The following is a 20,036-nucleotide window of genomic DNA, read 5'->3' as shown; positions in this document are numbered from 1 at the left end:
GAGAAAGTTTGTCGCCTACCAGTTGGAAGGTTGGTGGTTCGATCCACAGCTGAATTGGGCAAAGTACTGAACTGAAAGTGCATCTGTCGGAGTACGAGTGGATGTTGGATAAAGTGCTTCGGTACTGAAAGTACTGCTTGTATGACTCTGTGAATGAGGCTTCTAGCAGAAACTCATAAGTACCCGTCCATTGTGATGATGCACGATAAAATCGTATCCACAGGAAGGTAATACAAGATGAGTTAGTGGGACTTCAACTCACTAACTGGTTAGAATGGTCCGTAAATTCCAGAACATGCAGTGTAAAAGACAAGATGAACCAATGATTGTTTAGGGTGTGGCCTGTGAATGACATCACTTCTGATGCACTGTTTCAACCGAAACACTCAAGGCTGCAAAACGGTAATGTTTATGTCCATCTTTGGATACAGTCTTTAACCTGTTACTGGGGAATTACAGCTAAGTATAGCCATTTAGGTTTCAGCAAGAAGAAAAAAGGTTCCCGTGGTCATGTGAGAGCGTGCGCTGCGTTCCGCAAATCATCATGCTAAGCAGTTTAATGTTAATTCTATAATACCAAAACATAACGCAAGTTATGTCACAGGACTTTACACAGTAAGGTCAAGACATAATATTATGGGAAACCTAGCGAGTCGTGTGTAGAGGCAACACTGTAGTGAAGAAGAAGCCCCAGGTACCTGCACCGAGATGAAACTGAATCATTGAATGCAGTGGTGTCATATAAATGCACAGGGAGTGAAAAGATGGAAGCAAAGGAACTACAAAATTCATCAAAAAGGAAAGTTTGAAGCCTGATCTTAAGAGTGAAGAGGATGTCTGTCTCCTGAACTGGGAGCAGGTTCCTCAGGAGAGGGCTGAAGGTTTTGGCTGCTGTATTTAGATCATGTGGACTGAGGGATGCTGCTCGGGGTGAGCAGGCAGCCCATGTGACTGCATGTGGGTGGCAAAGGTTTTTATCATCTCCAACCCTCTTTTTTTTACTCATCACTGTAAATAAGCATTGTAAAATAAGAGGGCCGTTTCTGTGCCGTAGTCTTCCTGTCAGGAGCACTTTCCTGTTTTTCAACCCACAAAACCGCCAAATTGTACTCCTGGCATGTCACTTTTCATACAGGGTGGAGCAGTTTGAAATGCTTTGTGTGTGAATGACACATGACAAACTGGTGAAAAAACATCAAAGCAGTCAGACATGCCGAATACAAACACGTGAATTAGTCTCTTCAGCTGAACGGAGCGGATCGGTGCAGTCTAACGTACGTGTTCAAAGTGGCTGAAGTCATGTGGATCAGTGAACCAGAAAAAATTCCTGGAAAGGCAACACATGAAAGAGTGTTGGGGTGGGGAGTGACATTAAAAACTCCATACTGGTCATACAACTACGTTTTTGTGTCACATGAAAGAACAGAATGAAATGATCTGCAAAAAATTTATTGCCAAAGACAAAGTACCAAATGTTAAACTGAGAAATGAGGCTGGTTTTCGAAGAAGAAAAGCTCATTTGGAATTGGATGCCGTGCTGCATTCTTTTAACAAGGTTTGACTGTTAAAGAGACTACCTGGTTTCCTCAGTTCCCAAATATCTTCCTTTCATTCCTTGGTTTCAGAAAGCTTTAAATGTTTCTGATTCTCTCATTACAGTCCAAACTTTACACCTCATCCCAAAAAGACAAACTAAAATTTTAAATCTTAAAACATTTATGCAAGAGTAATGTTTGGATCCTCGGGTGTTTGTCTGGGCCTCGTTGCAGCCCCTTAGTTCACCCAGAAATTTAAATAAGCTGTTCTGACTTCTCTGCTTCTCTTTGAGAAACTGTCTTCTGATTATGAGGCTGGTCACCCTTTTAGAGGTTTCTGAGATTGAATTCATGCACGGCAAAGAGTAAAAAAAAAAAACTGGGATAAACTGAGTGTTTCGAGCAGTCTGCAGCTCACAGGGAATATTGTGCACACACTGACCTCATCATGAGAAACTTTGTCTAATATGAAGCTCCACCGGTGAAACAGGAGATACGTGACAGGAAGTGAGGAGAAGAATACATTCAAACTGCTGCAGATTAGAGCAACGTCTAAATGGCCTCAACAGTGTACAAGTGAACTTTGACCCTTAGATATTTCACTTGAACATCATCAGGCTCCTCAGCAGAGTGCTGACAATCAGATAGTGTCTTCACATTCGGTTCAGAGGCCTGCACTGTTTTTACTCTTCTTGTATTCTGTAGATCAAGAGGATCATGTGCCACCAACTCAGAAACCTTCTCTGGCTCAGCAGACAGCTAACAAGCATTCAGATCAAGGCACTGAGTGAACATCTCTGAACGCCTGCTGCTCAGCCGGGCTCATGGACATGAGTGTGTAACTAAAGCGAGTTCACATTAACTTCTGCTTTGTGTGAGCCTGCATCACATGACTCCGTTGTCATGACCAGTCAGCATCCAGCACTCAGTCCTGATGAGATGAACACAAAGCAGCGAAAAGCTCCTTCACTCTGACGCCGCGGTGACGCCGGTTAAACCTCCGTCAGACTCCCAGTTTACTCTCCTCTCTGTCGTTCATGTGATTTCTCTGTTCTCACTACGACATCTCACATCAGCCCACAAGACCAGAGCGTAGCCGCCCTCACCCCCCCGGGACATCTTCTTTGTCAAGCTTTATCCTCACAGGCAGCCCCGAGTCCAGACCAGGTGACTCAGACCGCTCAATGGGAGACGCTGTCTTCAGACTTCTGAGAATTAACTCTTTAAGGTCATTTTTGGGGACTTATGAGAAATATATTTGTATCGCTGTTTGTGTTCAGTTCACTGAACAGATCATTTTTATAGGCTGGAGGTTTTAGTGGTGGGAGTTTCTAATTACTTAGGTCCTGTTAGTCTGGTTCACTAGCTTTTACTCATGGATGGCAGGATGTTAAAATCCTAATCTGCTCAGCTGTGTTGGGTCAAATGCAAATATATTAAGAGATTAAATTAAAGATACAGTCCCTGGTTTTGTTGAAGCGTTCTGCAAATCCTTGAATTTTAAAAAGCCTCAGTTGTTTTTAAAATTCAATTTTCTTTATTTAAATAAAGAGAAAAAATGTAGAAAAACAAGGTCACAAAACAAAGAGATGAAATTAAAAAAAAATAGTTTTTAAATCAGATCCTTCTGCCCAGTCCTGACCTTAGATGCTGTTTAGCACAATGAAAAAGAAAAAAAAAAGCTTCAGATGCATCAAGTTTTATTGTGAATCTTTTTTCTCTCTTTTGTCTTTTTAAATTCTGCGTTTTCATTTAAATTGATTAAAGTTCCCATTTTTAAAATATAAAAACCCCTGACTTCTAACAAAAGGAATGTTAGTAACCTTTCGCGTCAGCAACCATTTTCAATGATATTTAATTAATCAGTTTTTCTTTCTCCACTTTCACAAACAGTTCAAATCATTTTCTCTCTTTTGTTAAAAGAATAATTTAAAAAAAGCCATTTTCTCTCATTTTTTAGTCATAAACATCCACCATAGAAGCCGCAGCACCACAATTTTTGAGATTTTTTTTTCTCTTGGGTGATGAGATGTAAATGACGTTAACAAAGAACATGACGTTTTTGAAACTAGAATTTTGGGTTTGTCCGAATCCTGTCCGTCTCTGACCTCGCTGACCCCTCCTCACCTTAAATCTATGGCTTTGAGGCTCCCTGCTGTGATGAGTTAGACCCAGTGCTTTCCACATGACAGCCCCCCCCCATCCCAGAAGAAAAAAGAAAAACTGCAAATATTCTGATAATTTATCACACAAAAACAGCATTAACATTAAAACATCTATATGCACATTTCAAGTTCTGTTTAGAGCAGGGGCGGATGTGCTTTCGGGGCGGATGTGAAGCAGGGGGGTGGGAGCGGTTTGGTTGTAAGAAAAAAAGAAAAAAAAAACTGGAGTAAGAGCGACTGAATGGGAAAGCTTTCTGTTAAGAACCTCCACCCTCCTCAGCGCCTCTAGAGCCTGCGCCTCAGGAACATCTCCCTCCTTTCTGGGAGAGCACCCGAGAGGACACGAAACACCTCAGCCTCTCTAGCCTTCCATCACGTCTTTGTGCTCAAATAACATCGAAAAGAACGAGCCCCAGCAGATGTGAGACCATCACTCTTTACCTTTTGTCGGATTATCAGTTTGAATGAGTTCCGCTTTCTTTGGCTCAACATCAGCATCAACTGAGCACTGCCATCCTCCTCCTCATCATCATCCTGTTTGTCTTAGTCCTCGTCCTCGTTCTCTGTCTTCATTCATCAAGGTGAGGTTGACATTTTTCACCTGTTTCCTGACAAAATAAAAGCTTGAATTTAAAGCCTGGATGTGCCTCTGTTACACTACAGTGTTGGCCTTTGTTTCAGGGCTTTAAGCCTCATGCCCTAATCCTGCTCTATAAGTAGTGCTGTAGCTTTGTAAAAATCCCCTCAGTCATTCCACTGATTTCTAAATGATGTCTGCTCAATGGATGAAACGTGCTCTTTTATATTTCACAGCTTAGACATTACCTAATACTACAACTGAAAGAAACCACTAGTAACAAACATCCGAGTCAGAGAACCGTGCCGTTACGGCTTCCTGTCCTGCTGAATTTCTAATTGCTGTGAACGAGGGTGGAGAATTTAAGAAAGCAGTTTGTGTTTGCGTTTACATGCAGCCTGCAGGCAAGATGTCACACAGAAGTCTCTTTCTCCTCTCTGAGGCACATCACAAGCATGGGACAAGCAGAACAAATGTAATATGAGGCATAGGAAATGCATGCGAACAATAAGTGGTCCAAGTTTGAACTTTAACGCTGAAACAAATGACTGAACACGAAAAGGCTGAGCCACCTCTTTGATGGAAACATTAAAACTAAGAGGAAATCTGATGTGAGCATCATGAATATTATTTATTCATGTGTAGATGGGAGCATCCATGAGAAACTGGCATCTAGAATGTGTTCATTGACAGCTTTTCCCTTTTATGTCTGTATTAAGTGGGTGAGGGAAGTATATATAACAGCGACAGATGAAGACGGGTTAAAGAAATGTACAATAAATGGCAGTAATTCTGGTTCTACCCGGAAGAAAGAATTTTCCTGGCTGGATTTCTTTCTTCTTTTTAAAAAACAAAACAAAACATTATTATTCCACAAAGAAAATTCCTATAAATGTTAGGTCTGAATCCGGACACTGCTGGAGACAATGTAAACATGTGATGGAGGTCAGCTGACTGATAGGTTTGTAGCTTGAACCCATCCGCTGGAACGTTGAAGACAATATAATTACACTGCAAAGCAAGACACAAGTAGGCAAGCTTCTTCATGTTTCTCGTGCACGGGAGAGAACCGGACAGGCACCGTTCCTTCGCTTGACCCCAGTTGCTCTCGTCCGTCCTCCCGTAACACTGTCCTTTTATTGAGGTTACATGAATATGCATAGGTTCATTAACATACGACGTCTACATACAAACAAAGAGTACCTTGCCTGTGTGTGTGTGTGTGTGTGTGTGTGTGTGTGTGTGTGTGTGTGTGTGTGTGTGTGTGTGTGTGTGTGTTGCTGATCAAAGGGTCAAACATCCTTGGTCAGGAAGAGGGTAGACTAGACCCCCCCCGGTGAGGAAGTCCAGCAGTTCATCTAAACAGAAAAGCACTTAGACTAGAACAGACGTAGCTACGTTAATCCTACCATAAAACAATTAAGACAAGATGCGACCTCTTCCCGTGCTCCCAGGATGTAGGTGTGCATTCTAGTGTGGAATACACACCAAGCCTCTGTAGCCTGTTAAAGATCACACAACTTATCACTACACAATTGATTATACACCTCTAAGCATATATGGTTAAATATTTCTAAGCATAAATGACAATCAACAATACAAACTCTAACACTGACCACCATCACATGTTTTGGAATTTTCCAGCAATCTTATTGGTTAGAGCTGGTAACATAGTTTCAAGTCATACCAGGGTTTGATACTCACTGTAGTTTTGATTCATATTTTAGTAATCTATCAACTGATTTAAACAGTCAACCCAAATATCTTGAATGGCCAAATGACTGATTAAAAATTCCACTCTCGCCCCTGTGGGCAGTCATTACCCTTCAAGCTCGGGTCCTCTACCAGAGGCCATGAGGGTCCTGCACAGTATCTTAGCTGTTCCTAGGAACAGGAGTGCAGTCCCGGGATCTGCTGGAGCCACTCTGCTAGCTTGGGAGTCACTGTACCAACTGCTCCGATTAACACTGGGACCACTGTTACCTTCACCCTCCACTTCTTCTCGAGCTCTTCTCTGAGCCCTTGGTACATCTCAAGTTTCTTGTGTTCCTTCTTCATGATGTTGCTGTTATTCACTATCGCTACGGCCATCTTCCTCTGCTTGTCCACAGGATCTTAGCTCCGTCATTCTCGACCACCATAGGGGGTGTCTCCCATTTGACCTCAGGATTTCCAGGCCATTTTCAGCACAAATGTATCTGTATACTATATCGGCCACTTGGTTATGGCGTTTCATGTATGCCCTGCCTGCTAGCATCTTGCACCCTACTGTTATATGCTGGATTGTCTCAGGGGCATCTTTACACAGCCTTGCACTTGGGGTCCTGCCTGTTGTGGCAGACCCCACTCTCTATGGATCTTGCGCTCAGAGCTTGTTCCTGTGCTGCCATGATTAGTGCCTCTCTGCTTTCTTTCAGTCCAGCTTTGTCCAGCCACTGGTAGGATTTCTGGATGTCAGCCACTTCCCTTATCTGCTGGTGGTACATAACATGCAAGGGCCTGTCTTTCCTCTTCCTCCTCTTTCTTGGGTTTCTGCTGCCTGAGGTATTCACTGAGCAGGCGGTCGGTTGGGGCCATCTTCCTAATGTATTTGTGAATGTTTGTTTTCTCAACCTGGACCATGGTTCTGACACTCACCAGTCCTTGGTCTCCTTTATTTGGCTTAGCATACAGTCTCAGGGTGCTGGACCTGACCATGCATGGTCAGGAGCTTCCTCGTCTTGATATCAGTGGCTTCTGTCTTCTCCTTTGGCCAGCTTATTATCCCAGCAGTGTACCTGGTCACTGCCAGGGCATAGGTGCCAATTGTCTGTATCTTTCCCATTCACTTCAGGTCTTGCCTGACCCTCTGTAGGTACAGTGGGGCAAAAAAGTATTTAGTCAGCCACCGATTGTGCAAGTTCCCCCACTTAAAATGATGACAGAGGTCAGTAATTTGCACCAGAGGTACACTTCAACTGTGAGAGACAGAATGTGAAAAAAAAATCCATGAATCCACATGGTAGGATTTGTAAAGAATTTATTCGTAAATCAGGGTGGAAAATAAGTATTTGGTCACCTGAAACAAGGAAAATCTCTGGCTCTCACAGACCTGTAACGTCTTCTGTAAGAAGCTTTTCTGTCCCCCACTCGTTACCTGTATGAATGGCACCTGTTTGAACTCATCATCTGTATAAAAGACACCTGTCCACAGCCTCAAACAGTCAGACTCCAAACTCCGCCATGGCCAAGACCAAAGAGCTTTCGAAGGACACCAGGAAAAGTATTGTAGACCTGCACCAGACTGGGAAGAGTGAATCTACAATAGGCAAGCAGCTTGGTGTGAAAAAATCAACTGTGGGAGCAATCATCAGAAAATGGAAGACATACAAGACCACTGATAATCTCCCTCGATGTGGGGCTCCACGCAAGATCTCATCCCGTGGGGTCAAAATGATCATGAGAACGGTGAGCAAAGATCCCAGAACCACACGGGGGGACCTGGTGAATGACCTGCAGAGAGCTGGGACCAAAGTAACAAAGGTCACCATCAGTAACACACTACAACGGCAGGGAATCAAATCCCGCAGTGCCAGACGTGTTCCGCTGCTGAAGCCAGTGCATGTCCAGGCCCGTCTGAAGTTTGCCAGAGAGCACATGGATGATACAGCAGAGGATTGGGAGAATGTCATGTGGTCAGATGAAACCAAAGTAGAACTTTTTGGTATAAACTCAACTCGTCGTGTTTGGAGGAAGAAGAATACTGAGTTGCATCCCAAGAACACCATACCTACTGTGAAGCATGGGGGTGGAAACATCATGCTATGGGGCTGTTTTTCTGCCAAGGGGACAGGACGACTGATCCGTGTTAAGGACAGAATAAATGGGGCCATGTATCGTGAGATTTTGAGCCAAAACCTCCTTCCATCAGTGAGAACTTTGAAGATGAAACGAGGCTGGGTCTTCCAACATGACAATGATCCAAAACACACCGCCCGGGCAACAAAGGAGTGGCTCCGTAAGAAGCATTTGAAAGTCCTGGAGTGGCCTAGCCAGTCTCCAGACCTCAACCCCATAGAAAATCTGTGGCGGGAGTTGAAAGTCCGTGTTGCTCGGCGACAGCCCCAAAACATCACTGCTCTCGAGAAGATCTGCATGGAGGAATGGGCCAAAATACCAGCTACTGTGTGTGCAAACCTGGTAAAGACCTATAGTAAACGTTTGACCTCTGTTATTGCCAACAAAGGTTATGTTACAAAGTATTGAGTTGTATTTTTGTTATTGACCAAATACTTATTTTCCACCCTGATTTACGAATAAATTCTTTACAAATCCTACCATGTGGATTCATGGATTTTTTTTTTTTCACATTCTGTCTCTCACAGTTGAAGTGTACCTCTGGTGCAAATTACTGACCTCTGTCATCATTTTAAGTGGGAGAACTTGCACAATCGGTGGCTGACTAAATACTTTTTTGCCCCACTGTATTTAGTGGTTGTGGCTTTCCTAATGGCCTCTTCATGGCTCCCGTTTGCCTGTGGGGTTCCTAGGTACTTGTACCTGTCCTCAACTTTTGCCTTCTGGTAGTCCAATCCCCTCTGTTCTGACTACCTTCCCTCTCTTTGTTACCGTCCGACTATACTTCTCTAGTCCAAATTTAGAATGAGGAAAATTGTTACAGGAATGATCACAATCAAAAATAATAAAAATGTCGCAGAGATGCACAGACTCCTTTGGCTTTTCCCCCTAAAAAACAAACAAACAACTTAAATGAATATTTAGTTCTGTTATAGAAATATTTGTTGATTCTATGATGCAACTGGTCAATGCAGATCAGTATGAAATAGTGTTTGGGTGGCAGGACTGTGGTGTAGTCTTTCCTTGAAAGTGGTGTTATAGCAGGAAAAGTCACATGTGACTTCCTGTAGACTTTGATGTGAGAAATAATCTCCTTAAACTCATGAAGCCTTTGTACGGATGAAGACCGTGTCTGCTGTGTTGTTCTATCATGAAAACCACTGAATGTCCATCATAGAGAATATCAGACTCTGGCATGAAGCAGTTCTGAGGATCTCTGCTGGTCCCTTTCACTCACAGAGGAAACTCAGCAATGGAAATGTAACCGTCTGGGTATGCAAAGCTGCGATGTAATACTTCGTCACATGAATGCAAAGTATAATTTAGAGATTTAACCACAATCACTGCTGGGATTTTATAGCTGCTGTTCAACAACAAAAGCATGGATCACATCACCACTTCTTCATTAAATCAGTGATGACACCAGTGTATTCTCTCTTCACTCTTTAAAACCTTTAAGCACTTTTAGCTCATTGTTTCCTTCAGAAAGTGCATTCTGGGTAAAAATTCAAAGGAGCATATCAACACGTGGGATTGGTGGCTGCTCAGCACGAGTTATTGTGCTGCTTTAATATTGCTTTAAAATTGAGGAGCAATGTTGGTGTTCATGGCCTTCATTATGTTTGGACACATCCCAATTTTAGGCCCTAAAAACATTTGTCAAAGTCCTTGAAGGGCCTGGATCACCACTTATTGTTTCACTGCACTATTTCTAATGTCCAGGAGGGGGCGACTCCTCTGGTTGCAAGAAGAATTTGTCGCCAGTATGCACCCCTCATATCCCCAGAGCACAGTAAACTCCTTCTTGCTGCGTTTATGGTCTCAGTCACAGGTTCCAAACCTTACTGAATAAAACATGGTGTTGATTTTGTGAAATTATGGCCCCATTAGAGCTAAAAATGCACATAAAGCAGGGGATACCTTAGGATTGGCCTAACTTAAGACTGACACTGCATTTTTTACAGTTTCACTGTTGGACAGACTCCATGGTTTTGACACCTGGTTTTAAAAAGCTAAGAAGGCAACAGTGAAAACTCTCTGCTCCAAAAACATCAATGCTGTATCATTATATGTCAATAAACAAAAAGAAGTGCTGTGAGACACCATGAGGAGTTGCTCTTTTATATACACAGTCTGTGAGTGAACAGCAATCGGTGACTTTTTTGTGTAAGTCACAGCATCTTAAAGAAGGATAAAGCCACTGTTTTCCCCCTGCAGCAGTCTCACCATGTATCTGGAGAACAAAACCAGCCTGGAGATTGAAATGTCTCAGACGGCATCCCAAGGCCACCAGAGCAGGAGCAGCCTCAGGTCACCGAAGGCGGTGGCAGGGAACTTCGGGGAACTATGTCTGCTGGAGGGCATCTCGGAGAGGCTAGACACCCAGAAGCTGCAGCAGTCTGCAGGACAATGCGTCATCCACACTGAGGGCTTCGTCCCCATTCGACAAGAGGACGGGTAACTACTGTGTTCTCATGATCATTCATGAATTACATCCACCATTGGAGGGGAAAGATACTGTAGGGCAGGGATGGGCAACTCCAGGTATCAAGGGCCGGTGTCTTGCAGGTTTTTAGAGCGCACCCTGGGTCAACACACCTGAATCAAATGATCAGTTCATTATCAGGCAGCTGGAGAACTTCAAGACATGTTGAGGAGGTAATTTAGCCATTTAAATCAGCTGTGTTGGATCAGGGACACATCTAAAACCTGCAGGTTAAGACTGTTTGTTGTGTTTTTAAGCAGAAGCCCTCATTCTCTCTTACTGGATTATCTGAAATAAACACATAACAAGAATTTAAACCACACATGCAGAAACATATTACACATGCTCTGCTGGCCAAATCCTCTCATGGATGCATGAATATACATGTATAAGGCCTGATTTTCGTGTGTGTGTCGGTGGGTAGCTAAAATAGCCGGGGTGGGGTGGGGTTAATCTCAAACCTGTGGCTGTGGTGGTATTGGGATTAAAGTGAGGTATTTTTCTGCTTCATTAACCAAATTAAAGTTGTAAATGATAAAAAGTGGAACACAGGGCAGGCATGGTAACAGAAACCTAAAGACCAGAACATACAAATACTACACAAAGCAAAAGAACCAAAGCCAGAAATATAAACTACACTTTAGAATATTAAATAAACCAGAATCCAAAGAGTCAAAAAGTCCAAAACCACAACAACAATGGGTCAAAGACTCAGGACCATGACAGTAGGTGCTCAATAAAATAAGTGGTGCTCTCCAGCAGAGGGCAGCTTTCTCTCTGAGCTTTTTGAGGTTTGAACATCTGTCATGTGACAGATCGGGCCACATGACTTAATGGTTACGAAGCTAACTATAGTTAGCTATAGTTTTAGTATTAACAGTTATACAGACATAAGAAGACGATGGTGAGCTGAGCTATTTTTTATTAAATAAAGGACTAATAATAAAAAAAAACTAGACAGACTTTTTTTCCCACTACACATACACAAGGTTGTAGGACAACACCCAAGTAGAAACAATGAAGGAATTAGAGGAAATACAAAGATTTCCTGGAGGCAGGAAAATCAACTGACAAAATAAAACAGGAAAAAACAAAAGGGAGACTAAAACAAGGAAATATGACAGACCGTGGGAACATAAAGGGATGCTCATTTAGAGGACAAGTGTTCTGAATTCTTGACCTGAAAAATGTGCGCAGTGAAAAAAAAGAAAATGTGAAGAGGAACTGTTAACCTGCAAGCTTACTGATGTTTCACATCATAGATAATCCCCTATTTTGAAACATCGTATGACCAAAATTTACAGAAAATATTTAACTCAAGAGTACAGTGTTTACAGAGGTCAGAGGTCAAAAATTTATTTTCCCATAAACTTCTACAGGATCAAAATCTGCTCTCACCCCCTAGTGACCTTCTGATAGAATACAGGTTTAAGCCACTTCCAAAGAGAAGGTAAAACAATAGTTTAGACAAAGTTGAAAAAACAGACACTGTTTTTGCAGGAAATTCAAATGGTAGAAGTTTCTCAAGTGAAAATTAAGTCTAGTATCATCAGTGAGTTGGTCACGATGGCTGTTGGTTGTAGGTGTTCCAAACAGACCAACTATTTTTTGCTTAATATCCTTTAAATACTCCGCAGTGAAGGGAAATGTTTCTGCTAAGTCACATCTACTAGACAGGATCAGAGTGGAAATATGGAAAAAAGGGAGGTGAAAACATTTGTAGACATGCAGTAAATCTCTTTATGGGTGTATAAAAGTATCAGAGGGATTAATGGGGCGGACTTGCCAGATGTAATCTTGTCCTTTATCCACTAAACTTGCCACATTCATTACTTCAAAACACCTTCACAAAACTGTCTGTGAGGAGTTCAATGATGCCCACTAACTCAATAACAACAAATACAGGAGGTATATTTTATAACTGGAGAATTCTCTCTCAGTACAATAGAAATTTAATAGAAATGTCACAAAAAAGACGCCCGACTTCTTGAGCCTTATAATAATACAGTAATCAATGCCCATTACATTGTAAAAAAATATTGTTATATAAAAGAAAAGAACTTGATTCTGTCACAGACTGGTTTAATCACCTAAAACTTTTGGCAAGCAAAGGTTAAAATACCTGAAGATTATAGGATTAGCTGTGGGGGACTTTACATTTTCAAAGGTTTACGTCAGTTTGGACACATTATAACAGCCGTCACCTCATAGGTTCCCTGAAACAGTGGATTACAGGTTTTTTTTTAAAACTTGACCACTGATGCTGCACTTTCAGCATGTGATAATATGACAGATGAAAACAAATATAGTGTGTATGCGTGGCTGTTGATTATAAGAGGTTACTGGATGCAGCAGCAGGGTGATAAAGCCTTTCAATGGATCATATTTCAGAAACGCTTTGTTTGGTTACTTTCTAACCCCTTTTTAAAAAACTAATTGTATTCTGTTGCATTTGTAGTTTCAGGAAAAATTTCAGTGCTGTCAACATCCTCAGAGGAAAAACTAACTCAGCCAACCTCACAGAGAGGTCGCCTCTGCTGCGATTCTCTCAAGATGACAGGTGAGTCTTTCCTCAGGCTTTTCATGGGCATATTGCTCTAAACCCTAAGATGCTCAAAATGAAACAAAAATAATAATTACACGTGGGATTAGGTAAAAAAGATAAATAATCAGTTTATTTAGTTGATTCTTATAAAATCTCCACCGTATTTAGCTACTTAGCAATTGTTAGCAAGCAGTTCTTAGCTGTTACAGTGCATGAGTCATAAACTGGATATAAGTTTATAACAAAACAAGGTCATCCTGATTGTGGAGTCTCGCTGTGTGAGTCTTAGCTGCTGTCAGGCTTTTATTTTAAGCCAGAAGTGATGATATTTGGACAAACAGGCACAGTTCAGTTCAGCTGTCATGTAGAATGAAACTATTTTTAAAGGAATTTTAAGATGGGAGTGTGCGGGCACTGGCTCAGCTTTGGAGCCAGCCTCTAGTGGACAGAACTGGAACTGCAGGTTGTTGGGCTTCATTGACTTTTTAGGTTGATGCTTCATAGTTTATGTACACACACACACACACGCAGACGCATACAAACATGCAGTGTGAAGCCAGCATTTTCATTTGAGCTTAACAAAAACTTGTGCAAATTTACTCTGCTAGTTTTGAGCTTGGGTTATCAGTCAGCATCAGAGTGAAGACAATATGATCAGAGTTACTTATGCAGTATTTCTAAGGAGGCTTCTCAGACAACATACAACCAGCCAGCAACTTAATGTATTAGAAATTTCAAGTTTTATGCTACATTGACATGCTCAGTATTTTTAATACTGCAAAAGTTAATATATATTTTTAATACTGAGCAGCTAATTGAGATATTAGAACCTCACTTATAATAATTTTGTTCCATCTACTACTGACCTGTACAACGGTCATATCAGAATCTATCATTTGTGACACTGCTTTCTACAAACAGTTACACAGATGTGGACATGCAGCCCATTTTGTGACAGATGATGTCAGCCAGGAGTCACGATTAACTTTTGCAGATGATATTGTGATCTGTTGTGAGAAAAGGAAGCAGCTGGAAGAGAGCCTGTAGAGGTGGATACTTTGGTGAGAAGAGGATTAAAGTCAGTAGAAGCAAGACAGAATATATGTGTGTGAATGCGAGGGAGACAGGTGTAACAGGAGGGAGGAAGAGAGGAAGACCACAGGGAAGATTAATGGATGTAGTGATGGAGGACATGCAGTGGAGGATGCTGGAATACGGTGAGGTGGAGGCAGATGATCTGCTGTAGCTTCAAGAAAAATAAGCTTTAGTAATCAAAAAACACACTTAAATGACTAATAGGTTTAAAAAAAATTTATAAACATGTTTTTTGTAATGTCTTATTATATGTTATCTGGAAATTGTCATTGTTAAACTCCAAGGTTTTTACAGAAGCAGTTTTATAATCGGGAATATTTTTCCTTAAAAGGGGACTGTGTGTGTGTGTGTGTGTGTGTGTGTGTGTGAGTGAATGTGCATTCATATCATTGTGGGGACCAAAAATTGGAAGTTTACTATACTTGTGGTGGTAGGACTCATCTCCGGGAATGACGAGAGGGCCTATCGAAGCGAGGTGGACGGATTAGCAAAGTGGTGTGTGGCAAACCACCTCTCCATGAATATCAGCAAAACAAAGGAGATGGTGATTGATTTTAGGAGACAGAGAGGCGAGAAAACTCACACCCCAATTCAGATCAATGGAAACCCTGTGGAGAAAGTCTCTAATTTTAAATACCTCGGTGTTTATATCAACGAGGACCTTAATTGGAACACACATACGGACTTCCTCATCAACAAAGGCAGACAGCGCCTCTATCATCTGAGGCGTTTAAAGAGGTTTAAGATCTCCAAGAACATCCAGAGGAGATTCTACACCGGGGTCATTGAGAGCATCCTGTGTAATAACATCACGGTGTGGTACGGGAACTGCACAGTACAGCAACAGAAAGCCCTGCAGAGGGTCGTGCGCACAGCTGAACGCACTATGGGAACATCTTTACCAACACTGCAGGACATCTACGCTGAAAGGTGCAGATCCCGGGCCATCAGGATCACTAACGACTCCAGCCATCCCGCTTACAAACTGTTCAGGCCACTGAGGTCAGGGAAACGCCTCTGTAGCCTGAAAACAAGAACTGAAAGGTTCAGGAGGAGTTTTTACCCACAAACAGTGAGACTCCTCAATCAAAACACAAATCGGACAACATGATGGACAATTCCATACATAGTATATAATTTTCCTTTGAGTTTTATCCTTATTTTTATTTGTATTTTATCATATACATCTGTATTTATGTAAATACGTACACTTTAGCTCTTAACTATTACAGCGTAATATTTTGCACGATATTATACATTTTTATACTTTTATATAGATATTTTTTATTATAAGTTTAGTAAGATGCACAGTCGGGGGGGGGAGTACTTTTTAGCCGGAAAAAACATTTCACTGTGTGTTGTACTAGTTATAACTACATGTGACAAATAAATAAAGAATTGAATTGAAGAATTGAATACTTGTGGGGACCATTAGTGGTTGTATTAAATGAAATGACTCATCCTACAAGTGTGTTGTACTGCCCTTCTTACAGGGTTGTACAACAGACTTATGGGATGATGGGAGAAACATTTTTTAATTTTAGACCTCTGCGATCTGCAGCTGCTGAGTGTTGTGTTTATTTTTTTATATTGAGGTGTAGTGATTGATGAGGGGCTGAGACTGTGATTATTCATTTTCCAGCATAACCTACATGACCCTACATGACCCCAGCTTTGTTGGAGGGGAGGAGCCCTGGAACAACGGCTCCCTGGACGTGGAGAGGCGGTACCGGCTGGGCAGCGAGGTCACCAGCCTGTCGCTATCGCACTCCAGCTCCTCGGAGAAGTACGACCCTCTGGACAACCTCAACCTCAGCTTCAGGTTCACAAGCAATGTGAAGTGAGTCCCAACTTCTTTTCTCCATTTGATCCCTCAGTGTGATGCCATTATTCCTCAGAGAAACAGATAAAAGTGCTTAAGGAAAAGTAGGGCCAGTGGAAAAAGATAATTATTATCATGTTACAGATTAATCTTGAAACCGTTTTATGGGGCCTGAGCCTCTTGGTTTAAAACCAATAGTATCACACCAAGCTCATTCAATTTAACTCACTACCCACTTTTTGGTCTTTCCAGATGCTGCTTCAAAGTCTCCAAAACTGCCACCATCTTTGCATTTGTTGTTCTCTGCAGTGTAAGTATATATGTCCCCGTAGAACAGACACCACCGCATAATAAAATGGAAAGTATAACATGGTAAAAACCTAATTACTACAAAAAAAGCTGTTTGGTATTACTGAAATCACTGAAAGTTAATGATAGCTAGGTCAGCTGCTTTCCTCTGTTTTTTAATACTAACCTTAGCTAATCACCTCTTGGTCTGTTTACTCTTCACTGGATTAAATCAAATAAAACACCACATTTTAGACCATTTTCATAAAAACTGCATTCACTGAATCTGTGTAGTGCATCTTTGTGGTGGTAGGGTGTGGTTTGTGGCTCAGCTATAGGAGGGAGAGGTGTGGCAGGATGACTGGCTGGTAGTGGATGCAGGGGGGAAGCGGAGCTGTCTGCAGAGACAGTGCAGCTCCAGCCATGCAGAGCATCAGAGCTGTTTTCAGTTGTAAACACTGTAAATAAAGCACAGTGTGTCGTCACTAAAATTACCTGCTATGATCCTGTTTAAAATATGTTCTTTATAAAATATATCGATGACTTTATTCTGGTTCCAGCTGTTCTTCAGCATGTATCCTGATCGAGACAACCCCTGGAGGATGCTGGCAGTCTCTCCCACAGAGAGTTTCTGTATCCTTTCCAGTGACTTACCGTAGACATGCCCTACTAGTTCTGAGATCACAGCAAAGAGGAGAGGGCTGGAAAATGAAGCAGGGTTGTTTTACATCGAGTATGAGCCATGCTAACACACTCTAGGTGTGGATTTAATGCCCCCGTTCATTTCAAATGCCCAACCATTCAATGTGTCTGGATTTTTCTCTTGACCACCCACGTCTCACAGCAATGAATGTGACTGATTTTCGGGACAATGCTTTACTGAAGCTACAGGTGGCCGGGCCTTTTGCAGGGGGGATGATAGATTTGACCACTCAGGAGTACATCCTCATTCAGGTAGAGCAGACCGAGCAGCCAGGACAGCGGCGGAGGAGGACTCAGCAGGTGAGAGCAGCCTCGAGCTCCAACTTCCTCGCAGTATTATTACACTAATGAGATTCTGCCTCATTTATATTGTGCTGTTTGTAAACAGGTGACTCATAATTGGACCATCCCTCTACATGCAGAAAGAAGCGACCAGATAGTGGAAACAAAAACCTTTGAGATGCTCAACAGGTACTCAGAATACTGTGACAGTGTATTGATATGACCGCCTCGGTTTTAATGGTCACATGGGCCTAAAATAGTTCTGGTTATCACTGGGGTTGTTTATGTGATATACAAAAACAACAAAACCAATAATAATTTTAAAGCTAACCTTTCTGACTTTCAAAGCAGTGTAGTTTGCACGCTTTCTACCACCTTTACTGTCATATTTCTGACTCTTTGTGTGTGCATTTATCATTTAGAGTGTGTAACATTTATCCCAGTTAGAAGCCACTGGTGTCAGAGACATGCACAATATATCCAGCGAGCAAGTCTGCTGGTTCAAGAGAGCAACTCTTTACTCTCTGTTCTGGTTTTTTTTAAAGTCACTTTCTTTGACCTTTTTTTTTTTTTTTGCTTGATAAGCCTGGACATGTTTTCGACTTGATCTACGTTCCTTTGGTCAGGAGCTCTGCAGATACAAATGGCTGAGATGAGTTTCTGGGAGAGTTTGAAGTAGAACTGCTGCTCCTTCACTTTAAAAGGAGCCAGCTTGAGCATCTGATTAGATCCCTCCTGGGTGTCTGAGCTCTGAGGCTTCTGGGGCTCAAACACTGAACAAATCTCTGTAGGATGGCCTTCTTTCATCTTATCAATATCACTGAAATTACAAACATCCTGTCTCAGAGGGATGCTGAAAAAGTATTTCGCGCATTTGTTACCTCTATGCTGGACTGATGTAATTCTTTATTATCAGCTTTAAGAAGCTCCTTGTGGTTCCTACAGTTTCTAAAAATAGAAATGGAGGCAGAGCCTAGAGGTTTCAGGCCCTTCTTTGGAACCCAGCTTGGATTCAGGAGACAGACATCCTCTCTTCTTTAAGATTAGGCTTAAAACTTTCCTTTTTGATAAAGGTCATATATTTATGGCTGAACCATCCCTTAGTTTTGCTGCAATAGGCTCAGGCTGGTGGGAGACTTCCCATGATGCACTGAGACCTTTTTCACTGCTGCGCCTTGTCGTCATTAACTTCTCTCTTCTGCAGCTCGAGTTTTGTGCTGTTTGTGGTCCCTCTTTTCCTCTTCTATTCCCCCTCACTCCCCCCAGTTATGGCAGATGGCTGCACCTCTCTGGGCCTGGTTCTGCTGGAGGTCTCTTCCTGTTGAAAGGGAATTCTGCATAGCGTGTTGTCCTTTTGTCTCTTTATAAAGACTTTACTGAATGTGATGTACTATAATGATTGGTGTTGTGAATTAGTCCCACAGAAATAAATGTAAATGAAAAACAATTAATTGAATAAAATGTGTTTGATAGGTGGCATTGATTTTGAAAGCGCTATGATACCCACCGAAAAGGAGCAAATTAAACAATATAACTTGACTTAAGGTGTTTCTGGTGTTTTGTCTTTGCTGATAGATTTCTGACAGACGGTCGTAATTCCAGCAAAAGCAATGAAAGATGATCATTCCCACCATTCTTGTTGCCATTTAATTTCTTGCACAGTGATCCCATCGCCATCACAATTCAGGCGTTCCTGCAGGATAACGAGGTGGTGCCGCTATCCATGACCCACCAGCCGCTTTACGTCAGCGTGGAGACACAGGTGGCCATCGCTGGAATCATCCTAGCTGGGGTCTATGTTCTCATCATCTTTGAGGTAAATAGCCTGTGGTGCTCACGCTCTTCTACGGATGATGAACGAGCTTGTTTTCGGTGTCTGTGGAAGAGTTTGAAATGTGAAACGCACAGTTCAGCGCGGCCCGCGAACAACAACGACACACTCACACAAGAACACTGGACCGCATGTGTGATATTATGCTACGAGCACAAAGTAAACAGAAGTATGCTCATTGAGTCAGAATGAGGACCGGGAAACTGAATCTCCAGAGCTGCGTTTAGTTCAGACATCATTTTTTAATCCGAGAATTAAAAACATTTCACTGTCAGAGAAAAAGAAAACAGGTGGGATTTATAAAATTGATTATGGCTGAATTCCATTCAGCTGCTCCACTTTCAGGCTCCTGGTATTGTTCATGCTGGCTCACTGTCACACTCCTATGGCCTGCAGGGACACTTGAAATAGAGCAGAGCAATCGTTAACGGTATAAGCAGCACCTGTGCTTTTCCTACTCTGCCAAGTCATGGGAAAAAAAAGAGCCTCACCGGTATCTCATTGCCACACAGGTGTTTTTATTTCGCCTGATTAGACTTCTTCTGCCAGTGAGCATGTGCAGTATGTGCCTCAGTGGCAGCGCCGCCCCACTTGTGTTAACTTTATTAGATTCGATGCACCTGTCAGAGCGGGACAATTGACTAAACTTTGCCCTCCTCAGTTAATGGTGCTGAAGTGTGTCTATGATTGCACATAGTACTGGACTGGGATTTGGCAACACTGAATGATGACCGCTCCCAACACAATTAAATCAGACAGATGACAGCAGCCAAACAGAAATGGGGAGCTATGTTATTAGTTTTTTAAAAAAGCTACTTCTGTGTCATTACTATAAAATGACTGTGTTCCTCATATTATATGTTGTATTTTCC

General features: G+C 42.0%; 1 protein-coding gene across 2 annotated transcripts in view; it reads left to right on the top strand.

Moving 5' to 3' along the window:
- The first annotated feature begins 3,904 nt into the window (after window positions 1-3,904).
- oca2 (oculocutaneous albinism II) overlaps window positions 3,905-20,036 on the top strand; it is a 70,299-nt gene continuing 54,167 nt past the window's right edge. The window contains exons 1-9 of one of the 2 annotated variants that reach the window (XM_080877197.1): window positions 3,905-4,281; window positions 10,335-10,571; window positions 13,058-13,159; window positions 15,882-16,079; window positions 16,314-16,371; window positions 16,910-16,982; window positions 17,194-17,351; window positions 17,440-17,522; window positions 18,996-19,149. In XM_080877197.1, the coding sequence (XP_080733323.1) occupies window positions 10,342-10,571; window positions 13,058-13,159; window positions 15,882-16,079; window positions 16,314-16,371; window positions 16,910-16,982; window positions 17,194-17,351; window positions 17,440-17,522; window positions 18,996-19,149 (1,056 nt within the window). In that variant the 5' untranslated portion in view covers window positions 3,905-4,281; window positions 10,335-10,341. Of the gene's footprint in view, window positions 4,282-10,331; window positions 10,572-13,057; window positions 13,160-15,881; window positions 16,080-16,313; window positions 16,372-16,909; window positions 16,983-17,193; window positions 17,352-17,439; window positions 17,523-18,995; window positions 19,150-20,036 lie in introns of both variants that reach the window. The other variant, XM_080877196.1, reaches the window with a different exon arrangement.

Source organism: Rhamphochromis sp. 'chilingali' (genome assembly GCF_963969265.1).
Source record: "Rhamphochromis sp. 'chilingali' genome assembly, chromosome: 3".
Taxonomy (NCBI): Eukaryota; Metazoa; Chordata; class Actinopteri; order Cichliformes; family Cichlidae; genus Rhamphochromis; species Rhamphochromis sp. 'chilingali'.
This window is presented reverse-complemented; position numbering and strand designations above follow the sequence as displayed.